Below are 22,435 nucleotides of genomic sequence, written 5' to 3' on the forward strand. Positions count from 1 at the left end.
AAAATCACATAACTACTATCATTGAATAATTATCTAGAAGAATGAACAGAAAGAAAGGCCGAACGACTCTCTCGGTAGACATCTCGAATCGCCTAATCATTCAATATCGCATCGCTCGCATTAGCTAATCCGAGGACATTAACATGTAAACGTTGAACTACCGCGTTGCGTGTCACATAAAGTTCTAATTACGCGTGGGACATATTTTCTACAGACTTTCTGATCCAATCGTTATTTTTACAAAATTTACTAAACCTTGATTCATTAGTCTCCTTGAGAATTATATACTACGTAATTCGTCTTGTAAGATCGTTAACGATTAACGCCAAGCTCGATGACAAAAACTAGTTCGTCACTCATAACTAACTGACTGCATTCTATTCGTCATGATCGAGGAACTTTGATAAAAAGATGAAACGTGACGAAATTTTTAAAATGGCGGATGAGATCTTGCTTGTTCGATCAAAGCCATTTTACTAATGTTTGATTAATTCTTCTCATAATTTTTCTTATGAAGAAGAAATATCTATCGAATGAAATGTAGAAATATAGATACGATAGAAACGCGCATGCATATTGTACATAATAAAACTAAACAAAAGGAAAAAAAAGAAAATAGAAAGAAGTATTCTCGAGAATCGACGAAATCCATATCGACGTTAGTCCTTTGCAAATATACATTGTATGTACATAGAAAGAAAAAAAAAAGAAAAATGAAAAAGAAAAAAAAGAAAAATAAGAAAAAGAACAACGTATAGACAACTAAAATGAAACTCTCTTCGTTTACTCGAGTTCGCCAAGTGGACGCGAAGCTTAGCCCTTTTATTTATTCGTCTGGATAGACATCGGAGGCAAGCTGCCAGACGAATAAATCTCACGCACATAGAAGACGACGAAGAGAAGAAGAAGAAGAAGAAGAAGAAGGAAGGTGGAAGAAGGAGGAAGAGGACGCCTTCGTGCGTTGAAGCAAAACGGGATGGTTTCTCGCGTCGTTGAACGATCTAATCGTCCATCTTCCTTTTTATCCACTTTTCTCTATTGTTAAGAGGATAAATAGAAAGAGAAAAAGGAGAGAAAGAAAGAAAGAGAAAGAGAGAGAAAGAAAGAAAAAGTATAGGAAGACGTAGGCTGAGAGGACAATCTTGCGATCGAAATCTGACAAGAGTTTGGACGTAATATGGAAGGTGATAATAAAGAAAGAAAGAAAGAGACAGAACAAATAAAAGAAAATATGAAAGAAAGAAAAGGAAAGATTAAAAGAAAGAGAGAAAGAAAGAAAGAAGATGGTTCTCCATGAATGTTCGACAAAATTATCGCTTGGCACGGAAAAGAAGAAGAAGAAGAAGAAGAAACGAGACGTTGAGGCGGCTGCTTGGAGGCGGCCGATTAGGGGGCGGCAAGAAGTAGAGAAACCAGCGAACGTACGAGAAAGAGAGATAGAAAGAGAGATAGAGAGAGCGATAGAGAGAGAGAGAGAGAGAGAGAGAGAGAGAGAGAAAGAGACTCGCATGAGCCATTTTCGAGAGAACCGATCTCTCGGCAGTAGCGTTAAGACAGTCCGAGAGAATGGCTCGCGACGCACGTTTCAACGACGTTTCGTGTTTGGCCCTGGTCATCTTCCTCCTCGTGCCATCTTTGCACGCTCTCTCCAAAAACGATCTCTACCCTCACAATGTTCCAGGAGCTAATATACTCGAGTACGACGCCAATGGGATTCTTCAATCGGCCGAAGCAATTCTCAAAACGCCGATTGTCTTTTACGATAAAGTCTACAATAATATATTCGTGAGTACCTTGAATAAAATTAATAGAGTAAGATTATCCTTTGATCGTGTTGTCTAGTTTAAAGTTCTATCATATCTTTTTATCGATAGTTTCTTTTCGGAGAACATTTCACTATTTCGATTCGTAGTAATTTTTATTTTTTTCTTTCTTCTTTATTTCTTTTCTTTTCTTTTCGGTCAAAATCAGTTACTTACTATTTTTCGTTCTTATCGTTTCTACGATCGACGTCACACGCAACACGCATGCGCGTGCGCATACAAAATACTTCTTCGAATAATATAAAATACGAAGTAAGAATGTTTATAACGTTTTCTATTTCGCATTTTTTAAGAGAGAATTTTTTTATTTAGAAAGAAAATAAATGAATAACAAATGAAAATGACATTATAGTCCGTTCATAAATAGAGTCTTTATTAGCGAGTATATTTAGAAAGCGTCACGTCCGATTCTTATTGGCGCGAGTTCGTGTTCTTCTTCTCTGTAACACGAGCGAGGCGGCCGATATTAATCGTCGACTTTGTTCGCTACGATAATTTCGACGAGACTTACTTCAAGATGACTCTATTACCTCGCTAGTCCTGATAATCCGAGTTCTTCGAGAGTAACGCAACCATAATATTATTACGAGTATTAAAACGATGAACTAATGTGGGGGAAAAGAGATTGATTTAGAAAATTTTCTTTTCTTTTTCATTATATATCTGCTCCTTTCTCTTTCTCTTTCTTTTCTATATTTAAGACTCCTATCCTAATTTAATAATAATAAATTTTGTTTGTCTTTCATTTTCTCTTCTTTTCTCTCTCTCTCTCTCTCTCTCTCTCTCTCTCTCTCTCTCTCTCTCTCTCTCTCTCTCTCTCTGTTTCTTTATTGGAATATTTATTTCTATCTCCTCTGAAATTCTTAACGATATCACTTGGCAAATATATTTGTAGCATCCGTTCTATTTTTATCAATCGCGTTACGACGATAAAGTTTTAGCGTAGAAATTCTTGAAAAAAAGAAAGAAAGAGAGAGAGAGAGAGAGAGAGAGAGAGAGAGAGAGAGAGAGAGAGAACGAGAGATAGAAAAATTTTTTCGTTCTTTGAACTTTACGTGAATAAAAAAGCATAGATAAATAGTAGATTTGGTTGAGTTAATTCTTACAGCAACTTATAGGTATATATCATTGAGCAATAACTAGAAAAACAGAGAAAGAGAGAGAGAGAGAGAAAATATGAGAATACAAGTGGTATAATTAAACAAGCTCTAATATCTCCATTAATAATAATTTCTTTCTGGCATTCGAGGAGCTGCGAACATTCGTTCGTCCTCTTAATTCGTCTGCTGGACTAATCTGTCGTCATCTTCTAGCGTGACACGAATTCATTGAATGTAATGACGGTCAAACGACTATTTGTCGCAATCGTTTAATTGTACTGGGTCGTCGCACGGGTCCAACCCGTTTTCTAAGGCTTTTTAAAGAAATCGTTAACACCTATGAAAAGGAATAGACAACAATAATAACATGTTTTCCGATCGACTTCAATTAATATCATATTTTCATTCGTTTATAAACCTTTGTAAATGAGATAGAGAAAATTCAATGAATTCTTAGAAATTATTAGATAATAATGATTCGAATAAAAAATATTCATTAGCTATTCGTAAGTAGAATTAATTAATTTTTTATAAGAATATCAATTCATTCAATAAAAAGTTAGACATATAAAAGATCGAATAATTCTCGTTGGTTCACATTTTATGCGTTTAATTAATAGGATAAAATGATGAAGAATGCGATATATTCGATTGTATATGAGCAAGATTTCGAGAATAGACAAGAGAATCTCTCGAAGAATCTCGAAGTTTGAGTCATGTAAACATCGATAGACGGATATGTTTAAAGAAACAATTAACAACAAAGTCCTATAGGACGTGTTACAGTAGTTGTGATCTCACAATTCGTGGAATATCAACGTGTTACGGGCTAGTCGTTCTTATGAATGAACGTTGATTACGTACTACGTGTTCTCTCTCTCTCTCTCTCTCTCTCTCTCTTTCTTTCGTTCGCTGTAGTGCAAACCTAATTGAAAGATTCATCTCTCTTGCATCGGTTTATTGCGACTCAAGATGCATGAGCTCATGCGTGCAAGCATGACAGCGTTCTTCATTATTATTTTTACTCGTTTGATAGGATCGATTCCGTGTTGCTTTAAATTTCTACTTTAAATTTCGTCCATCGAAAATTATCTTTTATTCTTAAAAAAAAAAAAGCCAAAAAGTAGAGTGAATACAAGCTTGCGTTTAATTATTTTTTTTTTTACTGTTTTATGCGTCGAAGGATTCCTTCTTTTTTTCTTTTTTTATCTTTCTTTTTATCTTACTTTATTTGTTCTTCCGGGTTTCTTTTTTTTCTTTTTTTTTTTCTTTGTCCTTTTTTCCTTTTTGCTAAATCCGCTGCACCGTTTCACGAACGTGGATTGCACCCTTTGTAAATCGCACGTAAATGCTTTCAGTCACGCGTTGCAACGTGATTGCGATCTGTCATGCGTCGTTTCCATTCATCGACACGTCAATAATTCAATCGTCCGGTAGAATGATTGTCGCATTATTAATCGACGCGCCTGTACGAATACATACCTGCAGATGTATACTTATATGTATATATGTGTGTTGTACGTACATATATACGGACATACATATATATTGTACATACATATATACAATTTCATGATCGTGAGTTTTCGTGTCTATTCGGAACGTGTTTCTCCCTCATCGAAACAAGAGCGAGTCGTTTAGAAACAAAATTACATTTCCTATGTTTTAAAGGTCACGATAGATTCTTCTTTCTTTTTTTTTTTATATAGACTTATTAAGAAATAGATCGTCGGAACGAAAAAATTCGTCGATATTTTGATTACTAAAGCGTTCTTTTGAAAATATTAACGAAAGCATGTATATCCATTGAATATCCATCGTGATGTTTTTAATAAGTACTTGGAAATGAGCGATTATACTAATTGAAAAGATGACTCGTCATCATCTTAACCGAACTCCTCGACAAAAGAAATAGTATAACAACAGTGTATTGTTTGAATTTACAACAAAATGTTTATATTTCTTATCATTTATTTATAATAGCTTTCGAATGTATTAGATTTTCTTTTTCGCATGTTTCGTCATAATTCTTAGAACTAATAGTATAGGATATCTCAATTCCGAAAATGATATTATCTTTCTCTTCCCCTCTATTTTCTTTCTATATATGTATACAATCGACGTACGTTCAGCACGATTAGTATAACAAACGTTCGATTAGAGTAACGACATAGAACGTAGACAATGAATGTCTACGAGTTGATGCAGCCTAGTCATTTATCGTTGCATTTATATATATATATATATATATATATATATATATATATGTACGTGGAATATATAGACGATTAGACGTTAACACGGCGCGTGGTCCACGCTGCAAAATGCTGGCAATTAGCCTTGAAGCTTTCCCACATTAGTCGACGAGTCATCTGTTTAAAGTGAGAGAATAACGTCGAGAATTTTCTAATTGCTATGTAAGTATATATATATATATATATATATATATGTATATGTATGTAGATCGAAATCACGCAATACTTTTTATTTCTTTCATTTAACGTTGTGACGTCATATACCAAAACAAGAAACAATAGAACGTAAACAATACTGTATAATATATCTTTTCTCGTCGATTAAAAACAGGGAGGACTTTTAAATGATTTAAAACTAGATAAAGAAAGAAAATTTTATTTTAATGCTTATTAAAACAAAATTAAAATGACAAATATAATCGAACGATTCAAATTCATCGTTACAGAAACATTTAAAGAAATAAATTTATTTAGCATAATAATATTGAATATTTGATAACATAAATTTATCAAACATTTTCAGAAATGACAGATTTAATCGAAAGATTTAAATTCATCGTTATAGAGACATATGAAGAAATACATTTATTTAACGTAATAATATTTGACGTTTAATAACGTAAATTTATTAAAAATATAAGAAATCAATGATCTGGTTGTAAAATTCACCCTTTATAGAGTATAATCTACTTATTTATATAATTAAATATATATATTTGATATTATTTATCTATTTAACGAAATTAAATATCAGAAAATTAGTGAAATTTGGGCATGCAGTAGACAATGTCGTTGACGACGTGACGAATTGATTGACACAGATATATATTGCGATATGTACATTGACGTGGCTAAAAAGCGATGTTCTAGTTAGGAGCAGCAGAGGCTGCCTACACGACAATCATCTCCGATTCCGTCCGTTATCGTCGACGATTCGCAGTCATCAAAATGATTGCACCCGATTACACGATTGCGTTAGCGCGTGCGGCATGCGTTATCTCTGTGTTGCTCTCCTGGTGCAAGTTTTACGTAGGTACTGCATACGTAGGATCATCAAGCAAAGAGTATCGTCATCGTTTTGCCTTTGTACGGGAACATCCTCCCACTCAAAGTCTCATATCATATCTTCTTATCGAGATTAGATATCGAAACGATCACATCTCCATTGGTTCAATCAATTTTACCAGATAAGAATGATCTTTGTGATCAATAAATTCAGAATAAACAAACAATCTGTCTATTCGTCGGAAATCTCTCATTAATATTTTGTAAATTCTTTAAAATTAATCTATATATATATGTATATATATATATATATATATATATATAGAAGTTATTATCTCAAAGAAAATATATTTTTTTTGTTAATATAAAAATTAAAAATCAGGGGAGATAATTTGTTTGTAAAATATTGATATGGATACGATAGTTATCGGAGAAAATATTTTGAAAGAAAAATTAGAAATTGTTTCTTATTAATGGATTTAATGGTTACGAAGGAAAATATTTGGGAAAGGAATTGAAAAATCAGCGAATGTGACTTCTTTTTCTTTCTCTTTATCACTCTCTTTCTCTCTCTTTCTCTCTCTTCCTCTCTCGACATACTATATTACTTCCTTGCATTCTTATCTATTTTTACAGTTTTTTCTTCTTCATTCACGCTTCCCCACCGCGATTATCCCCGCATGAGTGTGTGTCATCGGCTTCGCTCTGACCTACGACCCCCCGCGATAGCCCCGACCGAGATAGCACGATCGAGACTCCTACTAGCTTTGCTAGCACGCGAGTGACAAATCGTTTGAGTAGTCGAATAGATCGTCTTTGAACCGATCGTCCGATTAACTTTCTTTTTCTTTAAAATCATTTCCCATGTTTTCTTTTCTGTTTCCTTTATATATATATATATATATATATATATATATATATATATATATATATATAATATATATTCGATTATTTTTCATTCATCATCATTACTTTTTAATTCGATTTAATTTCTTTGCACAAGACGTCATGTCTATTAACATTTTATCTTTCTTTTTCTTTCTTTCTTTTTCTTTCTTCCTTTTTTTTTTTTATATCGACCAAAGAAGAACTAAAATGTAAAAAGGCGTTGATCTTTAAAACGATTCAAATGTACTTCGTTAATAATAATCTAACATACTATTATGAGCTATGAGAATCTTGATTGAAGGATAGAATTAAGGCCACGTGAATCTAGGCCATTTTTCAAAGGCGGCGGGTTAAAAAAAAGGGACAAGAGAAAAGAATACGATTTATTTCGACCGTCGACTTTCGTCGATCTCGCAATTAACGATGCGGAAAGATACGTTTCATCAAAGTCCGATAGCGATTGTATACAAGAAGTCTCTCTATCTATGTCACATGAGAGCTTTCTAACGATAAAGTCCTCCATGCACTTACCATGGTCAGATTGTTCGTGAACATGTTGTCATGACGTAAATAGAAAATTCTATTAATTGTAATTTTTCTTTAGATAAATTTTATCACGTTCATGATACGCCGAAGTTCGATTGAGAATTTTGTTTATTCGATTATTTCGTTAAATCATGTTTTCTTTGAATTATTTCATTCGTTTTAACGAAACGTTGATTGAATAGATCAATCAAATACAAAATTCAACATTCTATTCGTTAGAATCGTATAATATTAAATACTGTATAAATTAAATATCTCTACGTATAACGAAAGATTCTTAACAGCAATTATTAATGCATATTACGTTTGTAAGAATATTAAAAATAATTCGTAGGATCGGAAAGTTAATGAGAACTTTGTAAATATAATTAATTTTAATTTCAAGTCATTGAGAATCCGTAGAAATTTGAGCAAGGATTAGACTCAATTCATTCGTGAAAACAAGGTCCCACGTGCGCAGAGAGAAAGATAGGAAGGGAAAGAGAAAGAGAGAAAGAGAAACAGACAGACAGACGGATAGACAGAGATGAGACATCTTTCGAGGGAGCTTTAATGTCGTCTCATTAACGAGACGAAACTTTCCTCAAGAAGCGACAGCTGCGTCTGAGCATCCATTTCGAAGACTTTTCGTTGATCGACGAAAAGAGAAAAGACAGATGAGCGTATAAGAGAAAGAGAAAGAGAGAGAGAGAGAGAAAGAAGAAAGACAGAGAGAGAAAGAGAGAGAGAGAGAGAGAGAGAGAGAGAGAGAGAAAGAAGAAAGACAGAGAGAGAAAGAGAGAGAAAGACAGAGAGAAAAGACGGAACGAAGTCAAAGCACGTTTATGCGAACGCAAACAACCGTCGGCATGGTTAGCTTTGAACCGTCAAGCGTGTTGTTGGGTGAATGACATCTCGACGCATTGAAACGCGCTGAAACGAAGCGCGTGCTGTTGAGTTTCTCTCTCTCTCTCTCTCTCTCTCTCTCTCTCTCTCTCTCTCTCTTCTTCTCTTTCTCTTTTTCTCTCTCCATTTCTCTATCTTTCTCTATATACGTCCTGCAGAGTTCGTTCATCGAGTCTATCAATTACGTCACCATTAAATTTTGCTCGATAACGCGTGCCGACAATTTACCTGTTGACCTCTTTAATTTGTTTCTTTATATTTTTATCGTGAATTACTATTAATCGATCATTAGATCCTTATAAAATTCTAATCGTACGTTGAAATTACTCTTAACGTCTTTTTAATATTCTGGCTTTACCAGGTTTTAACGCTAATCGATATCTTTGGAATCATTTATTATCTTTTATAAGTTTGTTTAGATAAAGAAGATTCATTAAGGAATTTTAAATTTGTAATAATGGTTAAAATTAAACTTCAAATATGAATCGATATATTCATTTAATATATTTTATATATTTGTCTAGATAAAAAACTTATTAAAAATACATGTATGTTTACATATACATACATACATACATACATACATATATATATATCCGGTAATCTTTTAATTAAAAAATCTTTAATAAAGAATAAAACATCGAGTGTCGTTGACCTCCATGGTATTCAACGTTTTAAACATATTCTTTTTCTCTTTGTTAATATTATATGTTGTTCATTTAGAGAATGGAATTGCAGTCGACAAGGTAATAAATATTGTTTATTTTTTTGTTGAGATAGAGAAATGTCATGAAGGTAGATATATATTCTCGTAATCATATTTGTCGTAGAGAAGGATGGAAAAGGGAAGGAAGGAGATAGATATAGAGATAGAGAAGGGGAGAGTGGGAGAGAGAAAAATGGAGAAGGGAAGATGGAAGGGTCGCGGTGACTCTTTGCGAAAAAAATGATCCTTTTTCCGTGCCACAAGAGGATAAAGGCGAACGCTCTTTATTAGCTTACGTTGGATCCTTCCGACGTCCTCCTGTATTTCCTCGAGCGTTAAACATTAACTGCTAGAGATAATTCCTAAAACGGTATATAATGGTTGACTGCGATAACGACTTACTCGGTAGATGAGTTTTTTTTCGTTAATTAATGATAAAGAAAGCTCTTATAATAATTACCTACATAGGTATATTTTTATCTACCAGCAATCCAGTTCTTTATAATTTAAAAAAAAAAGAAAAAGACATGAATTTCTCAGACGCTCGATCATACGTACTTTGCTTGCATGCATTTTTTTGTAATTATTTTATATTACGTCATTTAAATTAAATCATATCGTAGTATACGATATAGATTATATATGCATTTCGAAGTAAAAATTTCGTAGTAAAAATTGACTGTAAGAAAATATCGTTTCCTTTTTACTCCTTTATAGAAAGAAAAATTATTGTCTTATCGTTCGTTCTTTATCATTAATTTAAGGATTCTTATTTTTATTCTCTCACGTTTGATTCATTTTGTTTTTCTTTTTTTCTTCTTTATCGTACATTTCAAATGGATGTTACGCATACGTAGATACGTACGTAAAAGTTCAAAGGTCTCCAAAGAGTTTTTCGCTTAGCATAGCAGTTTCAGCAAAAGACTCGTTAGTTCGGTACGGGACTCCATTGTATTCCTCGTAGGAATCTCGTTTCTTCGGGAAATGGCACGATGTAGTTCGGTACAGGGTACAGACACGACGGCAATTACGGTCATTAACGGGTAAATGCACGGCACTTGCGTCAGATATTTGATAACGTCATCGCTGAATTTTCAAGCGTCTCGCGGAATTCACCTGACTAACGTTACTTTGATTACTTGCGTACTTAAATGCGAGCATTCTCGAAAGTCAAGCCATTTGAATAAGTTTCTCGTTTCGTCGCGACGCTTTCAGTTGTTTGACTTTTATACCTCGATCTTTCTCATTAAAACTCAACGTGTCAGCTCTGATCTAACTACATTTAATTCATACTTTATTCAAAATTATTACAATCAGAAGATACTCGAGAAATATAATAAGATAATGCTTAACAAGTTTTCAAATTTCTTCGAACGTGAAATAAAAATAAGAAATCAAAAGGAAATCGAATCGTTTCGTTATCAATGGAGTAGATTCTGGAGTAGAATTTTTTACAAAAAAAAAAAAGTCATTACAATCGATAAACCAACTGTTCGAAAAGAGAATCTTACAAAGTTGTATTTAAAAATATATTAAATTTGTTTCTGTATGAATTGAACAAAAAATTTGAAAAGAAATCGAATGTCAACTGACGATAGAATTTTATTCTCTGTCGTGAATTGTTCTGATCGGAAATATTAATTCTTTTGAGATATGATGAATTATATTATTCGAAAATTTTCTGTATTTCTTCGTTCGATATTGATTTGTCGATAATTAAACTGTCGTATTTATGAAACAAATTTTAGGTAAATGCAAATGGCGTCTTATCATTTGCACGAGCAATGCAGAGGTTTTTTAACATTGCCTTCCCATTGGACGATCCGGTGATCGCACCACTCTACACGCACGTCGATACGAGAGCATCAGGAACGATTTATTGGGCCGAGACGGATTCCCCGGAGGTTATTGCGAGAGCAGGTGGAATGATACGAAGCACGTTCAAGGATGCGCTCGATTTCGAACCGACCCACGTCTTTTTGACAACTTGGCTGGACGTTGGTTATTATAACGAAAATAACGATAAGGTGAACGTCCGATTTTTTTCATTTTACAAAGAAATTTAACAAAAAGAAAAGAGGAAAAACAAACAGAACATATCCGAAATTGTACAATTTTTATTTCTATCTCATTTGTATTGATTTGTTCTCATATTTTATATTTTGAATATTGCAATGTAAAAAGAGTTAGTATAAAATTAACTATTTATAAATTAAATTAAGTCATATATATCATAAATAACTATACAAAATATTACGAAAGATTATTTCAATAGTTGAAATTGTATCGAAAATTATTCTCGTAAATTACGTATGAGATTGAATCTTATATAATCAATCATTCGTTCTTAGGTTAATACTTATCAAGTAGCAATATCTTCGAATGGCACACATTCTTTCGTCGAATTATTATATCCAGAAAATGGAATTCAATGGATACAAGCGGAGTCACATCCCAGTGGATTGCCAGATGCCAAAGCTCAGGCTGGTTTTATGAGCGAGGGTCGAATAACAACGTTGCAAGGTTCAGGCACCGATCAGATTCAAAATGTCGACAAGTGAGTCCTAAAAAGATGTATCGTAACAGAACCACAAAGGGAGAAGAAAACATTTAACAAATAGTTTCCTTCTTTTTCAATCAGATGGTCGAATATAAACAGACCAGGTCACTGGGTGTTTCAAGTTGGACCAATAGTTGAAGGCGAAGATGTCAAGACCCCTGATAGCATAGAAGGTAATTATTTTTATTAAAATATTATCCGCAAATATATCGTAATAATCTTTGAAATAACAACATCTATATTCTTGATCAGATACCACAGGTGGTAGTCAAACACCGAGTTGCAGAACAGGTGCGACTACTTGTCACAGCAAAGCGACTTGTATCGATTATGAAGTCGGATTTTGTTGCAGTTGTAAACAGGGATTCTTTGGAAATGGGAAATCTTGTCAACCGAATGGTAAGTTAATCGTTTAATATGATTACTAAGCGTTTAATATGATTACTGCCATCACTTTTCTTTTCTGAGATAAAATCTCTAAAGGAATGTGTCGAAACTAAATAAATAAAACAGTTTTGAAACCCTTTTCATATCGTCGATGATAAAGATTTGTCATTCGAACTTTTGAAATGAAAGAGATCACTTTAGTTACGATTTAACCGTGTATTCGACTCCCTTCGTATCTTTCGAGCTCTTTTCTGATCACTAATTGACACCATCAAAGGATGCTCTTTGATGTAGCTCGTCACTTGACTACAAGGAATATTTTTAAATCTCCTTTCTTCGAAAAGATCTAGCTTTAACACAAGGCAACACTGTTTTCGTCGTCGAACAGATAAGTCTCTTGTAATAAGCACTCGAGTTACAACGAGTTCTCTCTGATCTATTCATAGTTTACGAGATCTCTTCGTTTCTTAGTAGACACTCGTAAAAGGTCGATGTTGGAGTACCGTAAAAACTTTTGAACGTTTACTTCAGTGAATTTCAGTTTAACGACCTTCGAAATATATCTAGAATAAGTTTTGTATCATTTTTAAAGAAGAAACGTAAAAGTGGTGTCTGTAAGAATGACGGACGTATGATCCCAATGGAGCTCTCTTTTCCTTAAGATCGATTTTTCAGACGTACCACTTCGAGTAATCGGCCGTATCTCCGGTACGATCAACGAAATTGAATTTCCGTCGAGGGATCTTCAATGCTACGTGCAGACCAAGGATGGACGGACGTATACCGCTTTGTCGAGGGTTCCAGAAGAGATAGGCGCAAGTTTTCAGCTTCTAAGTAATTTAGGAGGAATAATTGGTTGGCTCTTTGCGAAGCCAGTCAGTGAAACAAAAAATGGATACGAGCTTACAGGTCTGAAATAATCAATTTCTCTTTGATCCTTCCAGTGTTATGATTGAATCAATCGTCAATAGGTCATTATAATACCAAAGTTATCCTTTATCAATTCATTTCATTCTGATGCAATGAGCTTGTTCGAATCAATCATGTGATCATAGATTCCCAAAGCTATCTCTAATCGATTTGTTCAATTCAGAAACAACCAAGCTTATTAGAATCAATCGTTTGATATCTCTCCAGGTGGTTTATTCAATCATACGGCCGAGCTTTTCTTTACCTCCACTAACGACAGAGTGACCATACAAAATAATTATCAAGGATTGGATGTCTTTGGACAATTGAAAATGGAAGCAGAAATAACAGGAAAATTACCGTATTTGGAACCAGACGCTAGACTCGAGTGTGGTGATCACGACGAAGTTTATACGAGATCGGAACGTGGAATATTGCGTAGTCAGGGTGAAAGAAATTGTAAACTGATCAGTGGACACACTGAACGCGAATTGACCTTCACTCAGGATCAAATAATCGTTTACAATGAATGTCCATATGCGGAGTATGATCCGGAAGAAGATACGGCTAGATTGAAATTTTACAGAGGTGTCACTACTTATGAAGCAAGAGAAGGAATAATAAGATTTGCTGTTAATACAAAGATCGCACCTTTGGAAGAAGAGGATCCATGTATTCAAGGTAGAGAGACATGTGGAGAACATAGTTCTTGTGTCGTTGATGAGGATAGTTTCAAGTGTGTTTGCAATCCTGGGTAAGTATAAAAAAGTATTGATTAAAATATATTATATTGTTAGTTAAGAAATTGGACGCTTAACAAATTTTAACAAATTCACGATACGATTGAACCGATCGATCTATGTTTGCTAAGATATCAGTACCTTTACGAAGAAGATGGTAGCGCCATTTGCGTGGACGTGAACGAATGCACTGCTGGTAATCACATGTGTTCTCCCGATGCTCAGTGTATCAATCAAGAAGGAAGTCACAGTTGTCATTGCCGACCTGGTTTTTCGGGAGACGGTCGAGTTTGTGAGAGTAAGTTTAGTTTCTACATTTTTAACGATCGATACCTTAACGACTGTTGGTAACTTAACGAAGTCGTTGTCAAAATTGTAATTTTACAATTTCTTACTTGATCTTAGAGCTTCCTTCTTGCGAAGATATTCGTTGTCAAACGTACGAGCTGTGTATGATAATAGTAAATACACCAACTTGTATTTGTGCTCCTGGCTTCGATCAAACCGATCAAGGCTGTTACCCTGTTCAACATAGTAAGTTTTATTACCTACGGAGTAAATTTTACCTATATACGGTAACATTATATTTTTCTTTTCTTTTCTTTTTTATTATTCATTTTTATTAGTTTCCTGCGATATCGAGAACAACTGTTCGCCCAATGGTATGTGCAGTTTCGATGGGGATAAGCAGAAGCACGTCTGTATTTGCTCGGCTGGTTACATCGGTAAGTTATCGATTTCATTGAATTCACGGATCATCGAATTTGATTGATTTCTTTGATACCAGGCGATGGATACAATTGTTATTCGGAAAACGATACGATAACCGAGGAACCACCGCAACCACAGTGTTTGATAGAAATGTGTTGGTGCCCACAAGGATGGAGATTCCAAGATGATAATTGCATCAAAGAAGAGGAGGGTTATACAACCGTTGACTATATTCGAGATTGTAAGTTTTACAATTAATCGAATCCTCTAATGAAATCACTTTGTTTCTTCGGATATGAATTTTTGGGATTTATACTGACTAAGGTAATTTTGATTAAATTCCTTCGCGAATTACGATTTACTTAATGCTCAAATTTTTGGCATGGCTGAACTAACTAGCATGTAGAATACCTTTGCTTGGTACTCGTTGAAATATGATATTATTTTGAATTCATAATGTTTGGAGTTTTGCATTAAATATATAATTTAAATCGATGGACTAGAATATGTATGCGCACATCTAATAGGATAGAAGAGTTAGAGGTTTTTTCAATGAACCAAGTGTCTTGCAAGTGTCTTGTACAATGATTATTAGTAACGATCTATGGTCTCTACTGCATCGTACGTTTTAGTATCGGCACGTCCACTTCCGGAATGTTTCGAGGACGACTGCGTATGTCCATGGGGATACGATTATGATCACCGAGAAGAGATTTGCATTCCTATACCAGGATTCAACCACGATACAATGGGTCCATCTGGATTTCACCGTACGATCCGCTCCCGCTAGGCTTGAGCAAGTTTAATCCACTAACAAACATTTCGATTGCTTTCGCATCTCATCCTTTTGATTTCTTTCGACGGTTTTTATTCTCATTCTATTATTTTTATTTTCTTTTTCTTATTTCTTTATTACAAATGTAGTATAATTTCAGCGAAGATAAAATATTATCGTTTCTTGATCGTATTTTTAACTCCTTTTTTTTTTCTTTTTTTATACGAGTATTATTCATCATTGCTATCTTGCAAAAAGCAATTTGTCATAATTGCATCACGCTTGTCTTCAGCATCATGCAACGTCGTGAACAGATGTCATCCCTATGCTCAGTGCGTCTACGTACCAAACACAGGCGATTACGAGTGTCGTTGCAATCCTGGATACGAAGGTGACGGTATGGAATGCACGAAAACAGGTAAATTAAAACGATTAAAGCATCGTGTTTTCGATCGATGATTGGTACTCTACTTTAGAGATGAGTTCATACATTCAAGAGTTATATTACCCGAGGAATATACGTCGAGGTACGTCATAAAATTGATCATAAAAGGCAAAACAAACGTGTTATTTTCTGAACAGAGGTGTCCTGTGTGGAAGTCGACATATGCGATCCAAATGCTTCATGCCAACACGAGGAACCCATCGCAAAATGCGTCTGCAATCCTGGATACGAAGGCGACGGGACGACCTGCAGTCCTATTGGTGCATTGAATCATCCATTTTTGTTTTTTTTGTTTTGTTTTTTTTCTTCTCCTTCTTTTTGTACTTGAAATTCTTTAAATTCAATTTTTCGAATATATATATAAAGTTCATCGTCATTCTTTTTCCATTTCTTCTTAATTTTAGTGAACTTATATATACATAAATTATTTTGTTATTTTTGAAACGATTAGAAACGATTGATACAATATTTTGTTTAATTTTCTAGACGAATGCAACGATAATTCGGATTGCTTGAAGAACGAGAGATGCACGTATAATCCAACGAGTTCTCGCTACGAATGCACATGCAATGTAGGTTTCAGCATGGTCGACGGTCAATGCGTAGTAGCGGATTGTTCGACGAATCCATCGCAATGCCACGTTAATGCTCAATGTGTTTCCACTGGTGATGGTGGCTATAAATGCGTTTGCATCGCTGGATATCACGGTGATGGTGTACGACAGTGCGTCGAAGATCACATTGGTTGTAATGTCGTATTCAATTGCGGAAGAAACGCAGCGTGTGGTTATAATCAGACGTCGACGAATTACGTTTGCATCTGTCAACCGGTACGTTGGAAATGAATTTGTTTAAATAAATAAGGAGTACGTTTTAATGCAACAGTATTAATTCGTTATTTGATAATTGTAAAATAATTTCTCCTTATTTATTTATCTTTGAAAAATTCTACCTGAAGGTACGCAACTCTTCGTATGTATTTTATCGATAATGTTATTTCAAACCGGTAATGGTAGGCACGCATAAGCTTTTACCAAAAAGCTTTTATCAAAAATAAGATATTGCCTAAGGGTTTTAAAAAGAAGTTAAGATCGTTGATGGATAAACGTTCGAGAGATAATATTATCGACAAGGTAACATTTATTAAGACGAAATACGATAAACGAACGCGATCAATTATATTTCTAAAAATGATTAACGTCAAAAAATTACGAACAAGTTTTGTATCAGATTTTGTTTGTTCGTACAATTTCTTTTTGTTTGATTTAAAATTCTTACAACGATCGAGTGAAATTATTTTTAGGATATTTTGTTTTAAGTACGAATTCTTTCATTCAATTTTTCTCAAACGAAGAAATTTTGTCAATTTTTCGAAGATGTATTAAACATGTTTGTACGTTTGACTTTTAGGGTTATTATGGCGATGGTTTTACATGTCTACCTCAGTCATCCTGCAGACAAGATTCAAGCCTTTGCTCTTCGGATGCGAGTTGTGTATCAGCGGGAGACAATAAATTTGCTTGCGTTTGCAACGACGGCTTTACCGGTGATGGTACCAACTGTCGACCGAGACCAAAACACGATGCAAATTTCCTTTTGGTGAATCAAGGAATGGCGACTTTGAGGATACCATTCGTACCGACTTCTGATAATTTAGGAAATCCGATACACATAGCATACACGCAGATGTCTATCGCATTGGACATCGATTGTTTGGGTGGAAGGGCTTATTCAAGCGATATCACTGGTACGAATGAATGATCTCTTTTTATTTTTGCAAAAAAATATTTGTTTGTTAGTAAAAAGCTAGTAAACAAAATTTATTAGAGTTAACGATGCAATATAATTGTTTATCACGTTTTCATTTTCTTGGACGTATACGTAATAATTATTTGTGCTTGTTCGTACGATAAACGTGATTGGATTAAAAGAAAAAAAGAAAAAATAGAAAAAAGAAAGAAAAAAAGGAAAAGAAAAAAGGAAATCCCTATTAAAAATGAAAACTCGTCTACGATAAACTCGATTGAAAATGAATAATTCGATCGTAAAAGGGAAGGCAAATTGCTCTAGCGAGATTTGTGATGGAGAAAATGAAACGCTAATGCAATGCAATTACACGTACGATGTAACTATTAATGTTTAAACGGTAGCGATTCAACGTGCATTGCAATAAACAGTGGAAGGTAGGGAATAATTCAGAAGGGAACGATCCCGTCGGTTCAATTTCTTCCTCGAGGACGAACACCAAGGTAATTCGATTATTAAATCGTGGGATTTTCGAGTGAACGACAATTACGATTCCACGTGATTTACGATCGACTTAGGTAAATTAAAAGGAGGGATTAAGGAAAAATCTTTCTATCTTTAGAGATTTCTAAGACGATCAATCAATTAATTAATACGTTTAAACATAATTAAATGAATATATATGTGTATCGAATATAAATTGCATTGACGTAGACGTATTTTAAATTAAATTAATTAATTTCGTTTGTTTATTTTCTTTCTTTTTCTTTCTTTTTCTTTTTCTTTTTTTTTCATGTAACGATGTAATGATTTTTGTGTTTCACAGGTAACAGAATACTTGAATTGACTTATAACGGTTCTGTCGTCGATATATTCATCGACAAGGTCAGCAGTCCCGAGGGATTGTCGGTCGATTGGGTCTCGAGGAATATCTTTTGGACAGATTCAGGAAAAGCCACCGTTGAAGTGGCCAGTCTCGAAACGAAAAAACGTAAAGTCCTTGTCTCGGATGGATTGGTTAATCCTCGGGGAATCGCTGTGCATCCCTATCGAGGGTAAGAAAGAATACTGGAGAACGTATAAAGGGAACTATAGTAGAAGAGATAAATGGATCGGTGTTGTCTCGTGGAACTATTTCTCAAAGGGGTTGTACATAAAAATTCGATTAATTATAAGAAAAGAGTCCTTTTAAATTCGATATACAAGGTGAAACATTTTAAATGAGAAACATTTCGTTTCTTGTACGATAATATTTATAAAATAATATGCAGTTATCATTTGTCAAATAATGAGTACATATATTGAGAAGAACAAATTTATTTTAACACAATGATAACACGATTATCTTTATTTCAACTTTATTTTAAATTTTTGTAAAATTTATTTACTGACATGTACAAGACTGCAATCATCTGTCACACACAAATGCACACACACACACACACACATATATATTAAAAGTTAATTCTATTATAGCATACAAAATATAAGTGTATTCTATTGCAATTGTTTTGAAAATAACTACAAACGACATTATATAAAGTTCCTTTTACAATCGATGTCTCAAATAACCTATTCTTTTCGTAAGTTGTTAAGTAACTCGAAACATTCAGATGTTCACATTTAATTGTTTCACTCTTTATGAATGTATACACAGTCATTCGTTTTCAACAAATAAGATCATATAATAAGAAATAATTTTAAAAGCAATAATATTACCATTTTTTTTTTCTTTCTTTTTCTTCTTTCTTCTTTTCATTAGTAAAATATTTTGGTCCGATTGGAATCGTGCCTCACCAAAGTTGGAATGGGCTAATGAAGATGGCACAGGCAGAGCGATCTTCCTTCAAGGAGATTACGTTAAGTTACCAAATTCATTAAGTATCGATTGGTCGACTGATGAACTTTGTTGGGCAGATGCTGGAACTTTCACGATAAGTAAGTACATATCATTTGATAGATTCGTTAATTTCGTACCCATATTTTCTTAGATCAATAATAATTTTGAAATATTAACGAGTCTAATACGTATAGAATCGATGCATAATTCACATTGTTTTATTCTTTTTTTCTTATTTTTTTTTGGACACAGCTTGCATCGAAATCGGTAACAAAGAAGTAAACGTCGTGGCGAAGGACTTGATTTATCCCTTTGGCTTAGCAATCTCTCAGAATCATTATTATTGGACCGATTGGAAAACGTAAGTACTCTTCTGAAAACAATAAAACCCTTTGTGATAATGTCTAAGACAAAAGAAAAATGCAAAAAAAAAATATCGGTTTCCTTTCTTTTTTCTTCTTCTTTTCTTTCTTCTTTTTTTTACAGACACAAGATCGAGCAAGCTTTAAAGAGCAACGAAGAAAGACAACCGGCTATATCGATCCCACCTGGTGGAAACGGCAAACTATATGGAATTGTGGTTGTTCCGGAGACTTGTCCCCAAGGTAGGACGATTTTCTTAAAAATGAGATAAAAAAAGAAGGAGAGATGATAAAAGAAAAAAGAAATTAATATAATTAAAATGTTATGCGTATTAAATATATGAAAACGATGCAATGGTGTGTCAGTCACACGCAACAAGTGGCGTTCGAGCATTGACTTGAAACTTGTAAAATCGTGCTTTTATAATTTTTTATTAAAATCTATCGTAAACATCCTCTCAAAAACATATGTATGTATGTATATATATATATTGTTTTTCTTTTCTTTTCTCGTTTACCCACATTTTTCGAAAATTTCTCTTCTACCATTTCTTCTCTACCATTCATAAAATTTTGTTTTCTTATTTATTTTCATTTGAATGTACACAGCATTTTTATATATATTTATGTATGCATATTTGTATGCATTAGTTAAAAAATTGCTGATATACCGTTAACGTTTCGTTTTCATTGATTAAGAAGCAAATAACTCTATCGAAAGATGAAATAAAAAGATATAAGAAAGTAAAAAGATCGTTCTCGTTAGATATCAATTCAAACAAAATTAAATTACATGTTTATAGTTACAAACGTCTGCCAATATGAAAATGGAATGTGCAACAAGGACCAACTCTGTTTGCCCGATGGACAAGGAGGGAGGACGTGTGCTTGTGCTGACGATGCTACAGGACCTTGCATGGATACTAATTATTTTTCGTAGTAGTATTCTCGAGAGAAAAAGAGAGAGAGAGAGAGAGAGAAAGAGAGAGAGAGAGAGAGAGAGAGAGAGAGAGAGAGAGAAAGAGAGAGAGAGAGAGAGAGAGAAGAAAAAGAAGAAGCAAGAAAGCGAATCCTAATGTTCGACGATAACGAAGCTATGATAGCATCTCGATGGAAGTTACGAGAGAAAAAAGACGTTTCAAAGATAAGAAAAAGAGAGAAAGAAAGATTGAGAGAGAGGGAGAAAGAGAAAGGGGGAGGGAGAGAAAGAAAGAGCAAGAGAGAGAGAGAGAGATAGTAGACATTCAAAGTATCCATTTTACTATTAGATAGCGTGTAAATTATAAAATATTATTTTTAATACTAATTAGACTTATTATCATCCGACATACTCGAAGTAACATACTCTCTTTTACTTTGTTTTTTTTCTGTTTTTTTTTTCTTTCTTTTTGTTTGTTTTCCTTTTCTTTTCCCTTTTCCTTTTTTCTCCTCTTTTTTTTTTCTATTTTTAATTGAATATGTTAGAACGCAGTTTATAAATGAAGCTGTATGTGCCAAGACGCGTTATTTAATAAAATTGAAAAGAAACGAGAAATCGTATCGAACGTTTCTCTTTGATGTCTTTATTACAGAGAACCGCAGGGATGCACGCTGATATTCTACAACATATTTTCTATTTAGGAGGATTAGGTCTACCTTTTGAAACGAAATACCCAGCTGTAATTATCGCAGCACGGAAAACATAGTAAATTACTTGATAATAGGTTTAATTGTGATGCACCGGTAACACTGTTGAATGAAAATATTTAATGACGGAAATAATTAAAAAATAATATTTCTAAAAATCCGATGTTAACGATAGAAACGCTTATGCTTTTACGCTCACGATAGATTATTAATTTATTACGTTTTAATCAGAAAAATACGGCGAAACAATGCGCGGCTTAAAAATATTTATTCTAAAACCACATTTGCAACGTGAGATATCGTAATTTATAAAAATATTACTATATGTTGTTATAATGAGAAGTAACCATTTATGGAGATAAATGTCGAGGGAATAGCGCGTACGTTTACTGCACTAAATGGTTCCATCCGCGAGTTATTTTTTATGCAAAGTGTAAATCATGCAAAATGAAGCACGACTTTTAAATAAAATATCTGAGATATATGTACATCTATCTAATATATATACCGGGTCAAGTTATTTAAGATTGCCGGCATGAAAAAAATTTCTATTATTTTTGATGATATCGATAAATTTCTAAAAAAAAAAAAAGAAAGCGAAAGTTGATGTATTGCTTATGCAATAGATTAGAGAACACATTGCTTTAATATCGCTTTAAGAAATTTACTATAATTATTGTTTTTTTACTGTTTTTTACAATATGATATAAGTAATAACAACAACATGTTTTTTCTCGAAGTCTGTCATCAGGGATTGCAATACATGTTAAATACAAATTGATGTTAACTGCTAAGATACAAATTCGAAAACAATCATATGTCTTTTATAATCCATTATATATAAATTATATTTTTATTCACAGTGAATATAATCATACAAATTTAAAACATTTGAAGTATCAATTGATCCTTATAAATTTGAAATAGCCAAGAGATGATCATGTTACCTTGAAAGAAAAAACGAATGTTTCTCACGAATATAAACTTTAGATAATAATTTTGATCACTGCTATATTCGTTACATATTTTGAGTGAAACATTTTTTCTTTGATTTTTGTTTTAAAAATTGTTATCACAAAAATAAATATTATTAAAATTGCAGATATCATAAAAAATAATTGAGATA

General features: G+C 33.5%; 1 protein-coding gene across 3 annotated transcripts; it reads left to right on the top strand.

The window, feature by feature from the left end:
- Positions 1-1,533: 1,533 nt before the first annotated feature.
- On the top strand, positions 1,534-20,717 carry LOC127063364 (nidogen-like). 3 transcript variants are annotated; one of them, XM_050993082.1, is made up of 21 exons: positions 1,534-1,785; positions 10,957-11,235; positions 11,560-11,765; positions 11,850-11,941; positions 12,021-12,167; positions 12,831-13,064; positions 13,293-13,818; positions 13,936-14,102; positions 14,210-14,338; positions 14,431-14,529; positions 14,592-14,756; positions 15,148-15,285; positions 15,583-15,708; positions 15,873-15,995; positions 16,222-16,565; positions 17,146-17,482; positions 18,308-18,536; positions 19,244-19,419; positions 19,574-19,682; positions 19,808-19,926; positions 20,487-20,717. In XM_050993082.1, the coding sequence occupies exons 1-21, from the start codon at positions 1,567-1,569 to the stop codon at positions 20,621-20,623; spliced, it is 4,101 nt and encodes a 1,366-aa protein (XP_050849039.1). In that variant the 5' UTR covers positions 1,534-1,566; the 3' UTR covers positions 20,624-20,717. The 3 variants fall into 3 exon arrangements, with proteins under 3 accessions (XP_050849039.1, XP_050849040.1, XP_050849041.1); XM_050993083.1 differs by lacking the exon at positions 15,148-15,285 and having other exon boundaries at positions 1,535-1,785; XM_050993084.1 differs by lacking the exons at positions 15,148-15,285; positions 15,583-15,708; positions 15,873-15,995 and having other exon boundaries at positions 1,536-1,785.
- The last annotated feature ends 1,718 nt before the right edge of the window (positions 20,718-22,435 follow it).

The sequence above is a fragment of the Vespula vulgaris genome, chromosome 4, assembly GCF_905475345.1.
Source record: "Vespula vulgaris chromosome 4, iyVesVulg1.1, whole genome shotgun sequence".
In the NCBI taxonomy this organism is placed as follows: domain Eukaryota; kingdom Metazoa; phylum Arthropoda; class Insecta; order Hymenoptera; family Vespidae; genus Vespula; species Vespula vulgaris.

Excerpts from the sequence above, each read along its gene's own strand:
- LOC127063364 (XM_050993082.1), top strand. The coding sequence starts at position 1,567 with ATGGCTCGCGACGCACGTTTCAACGACGTTTCGTGTTTGGCCCTGGTC. Across the intron at positions 1,786-10,956 it reads AAGTCTACAATAATATATTC|GTAAATGCAAATGGCGTCTT; the intron begins GTGAGTACCTTG and ends AACAAATTTTAG. Across the intron at positions 11,766-11,849 it reads CAGATTCAAAATGTCGACAA|ATGGTCGAATATAAACAGAC; the intron begins GTGAGTCCTAAA and ends TTTTTCAATCAG.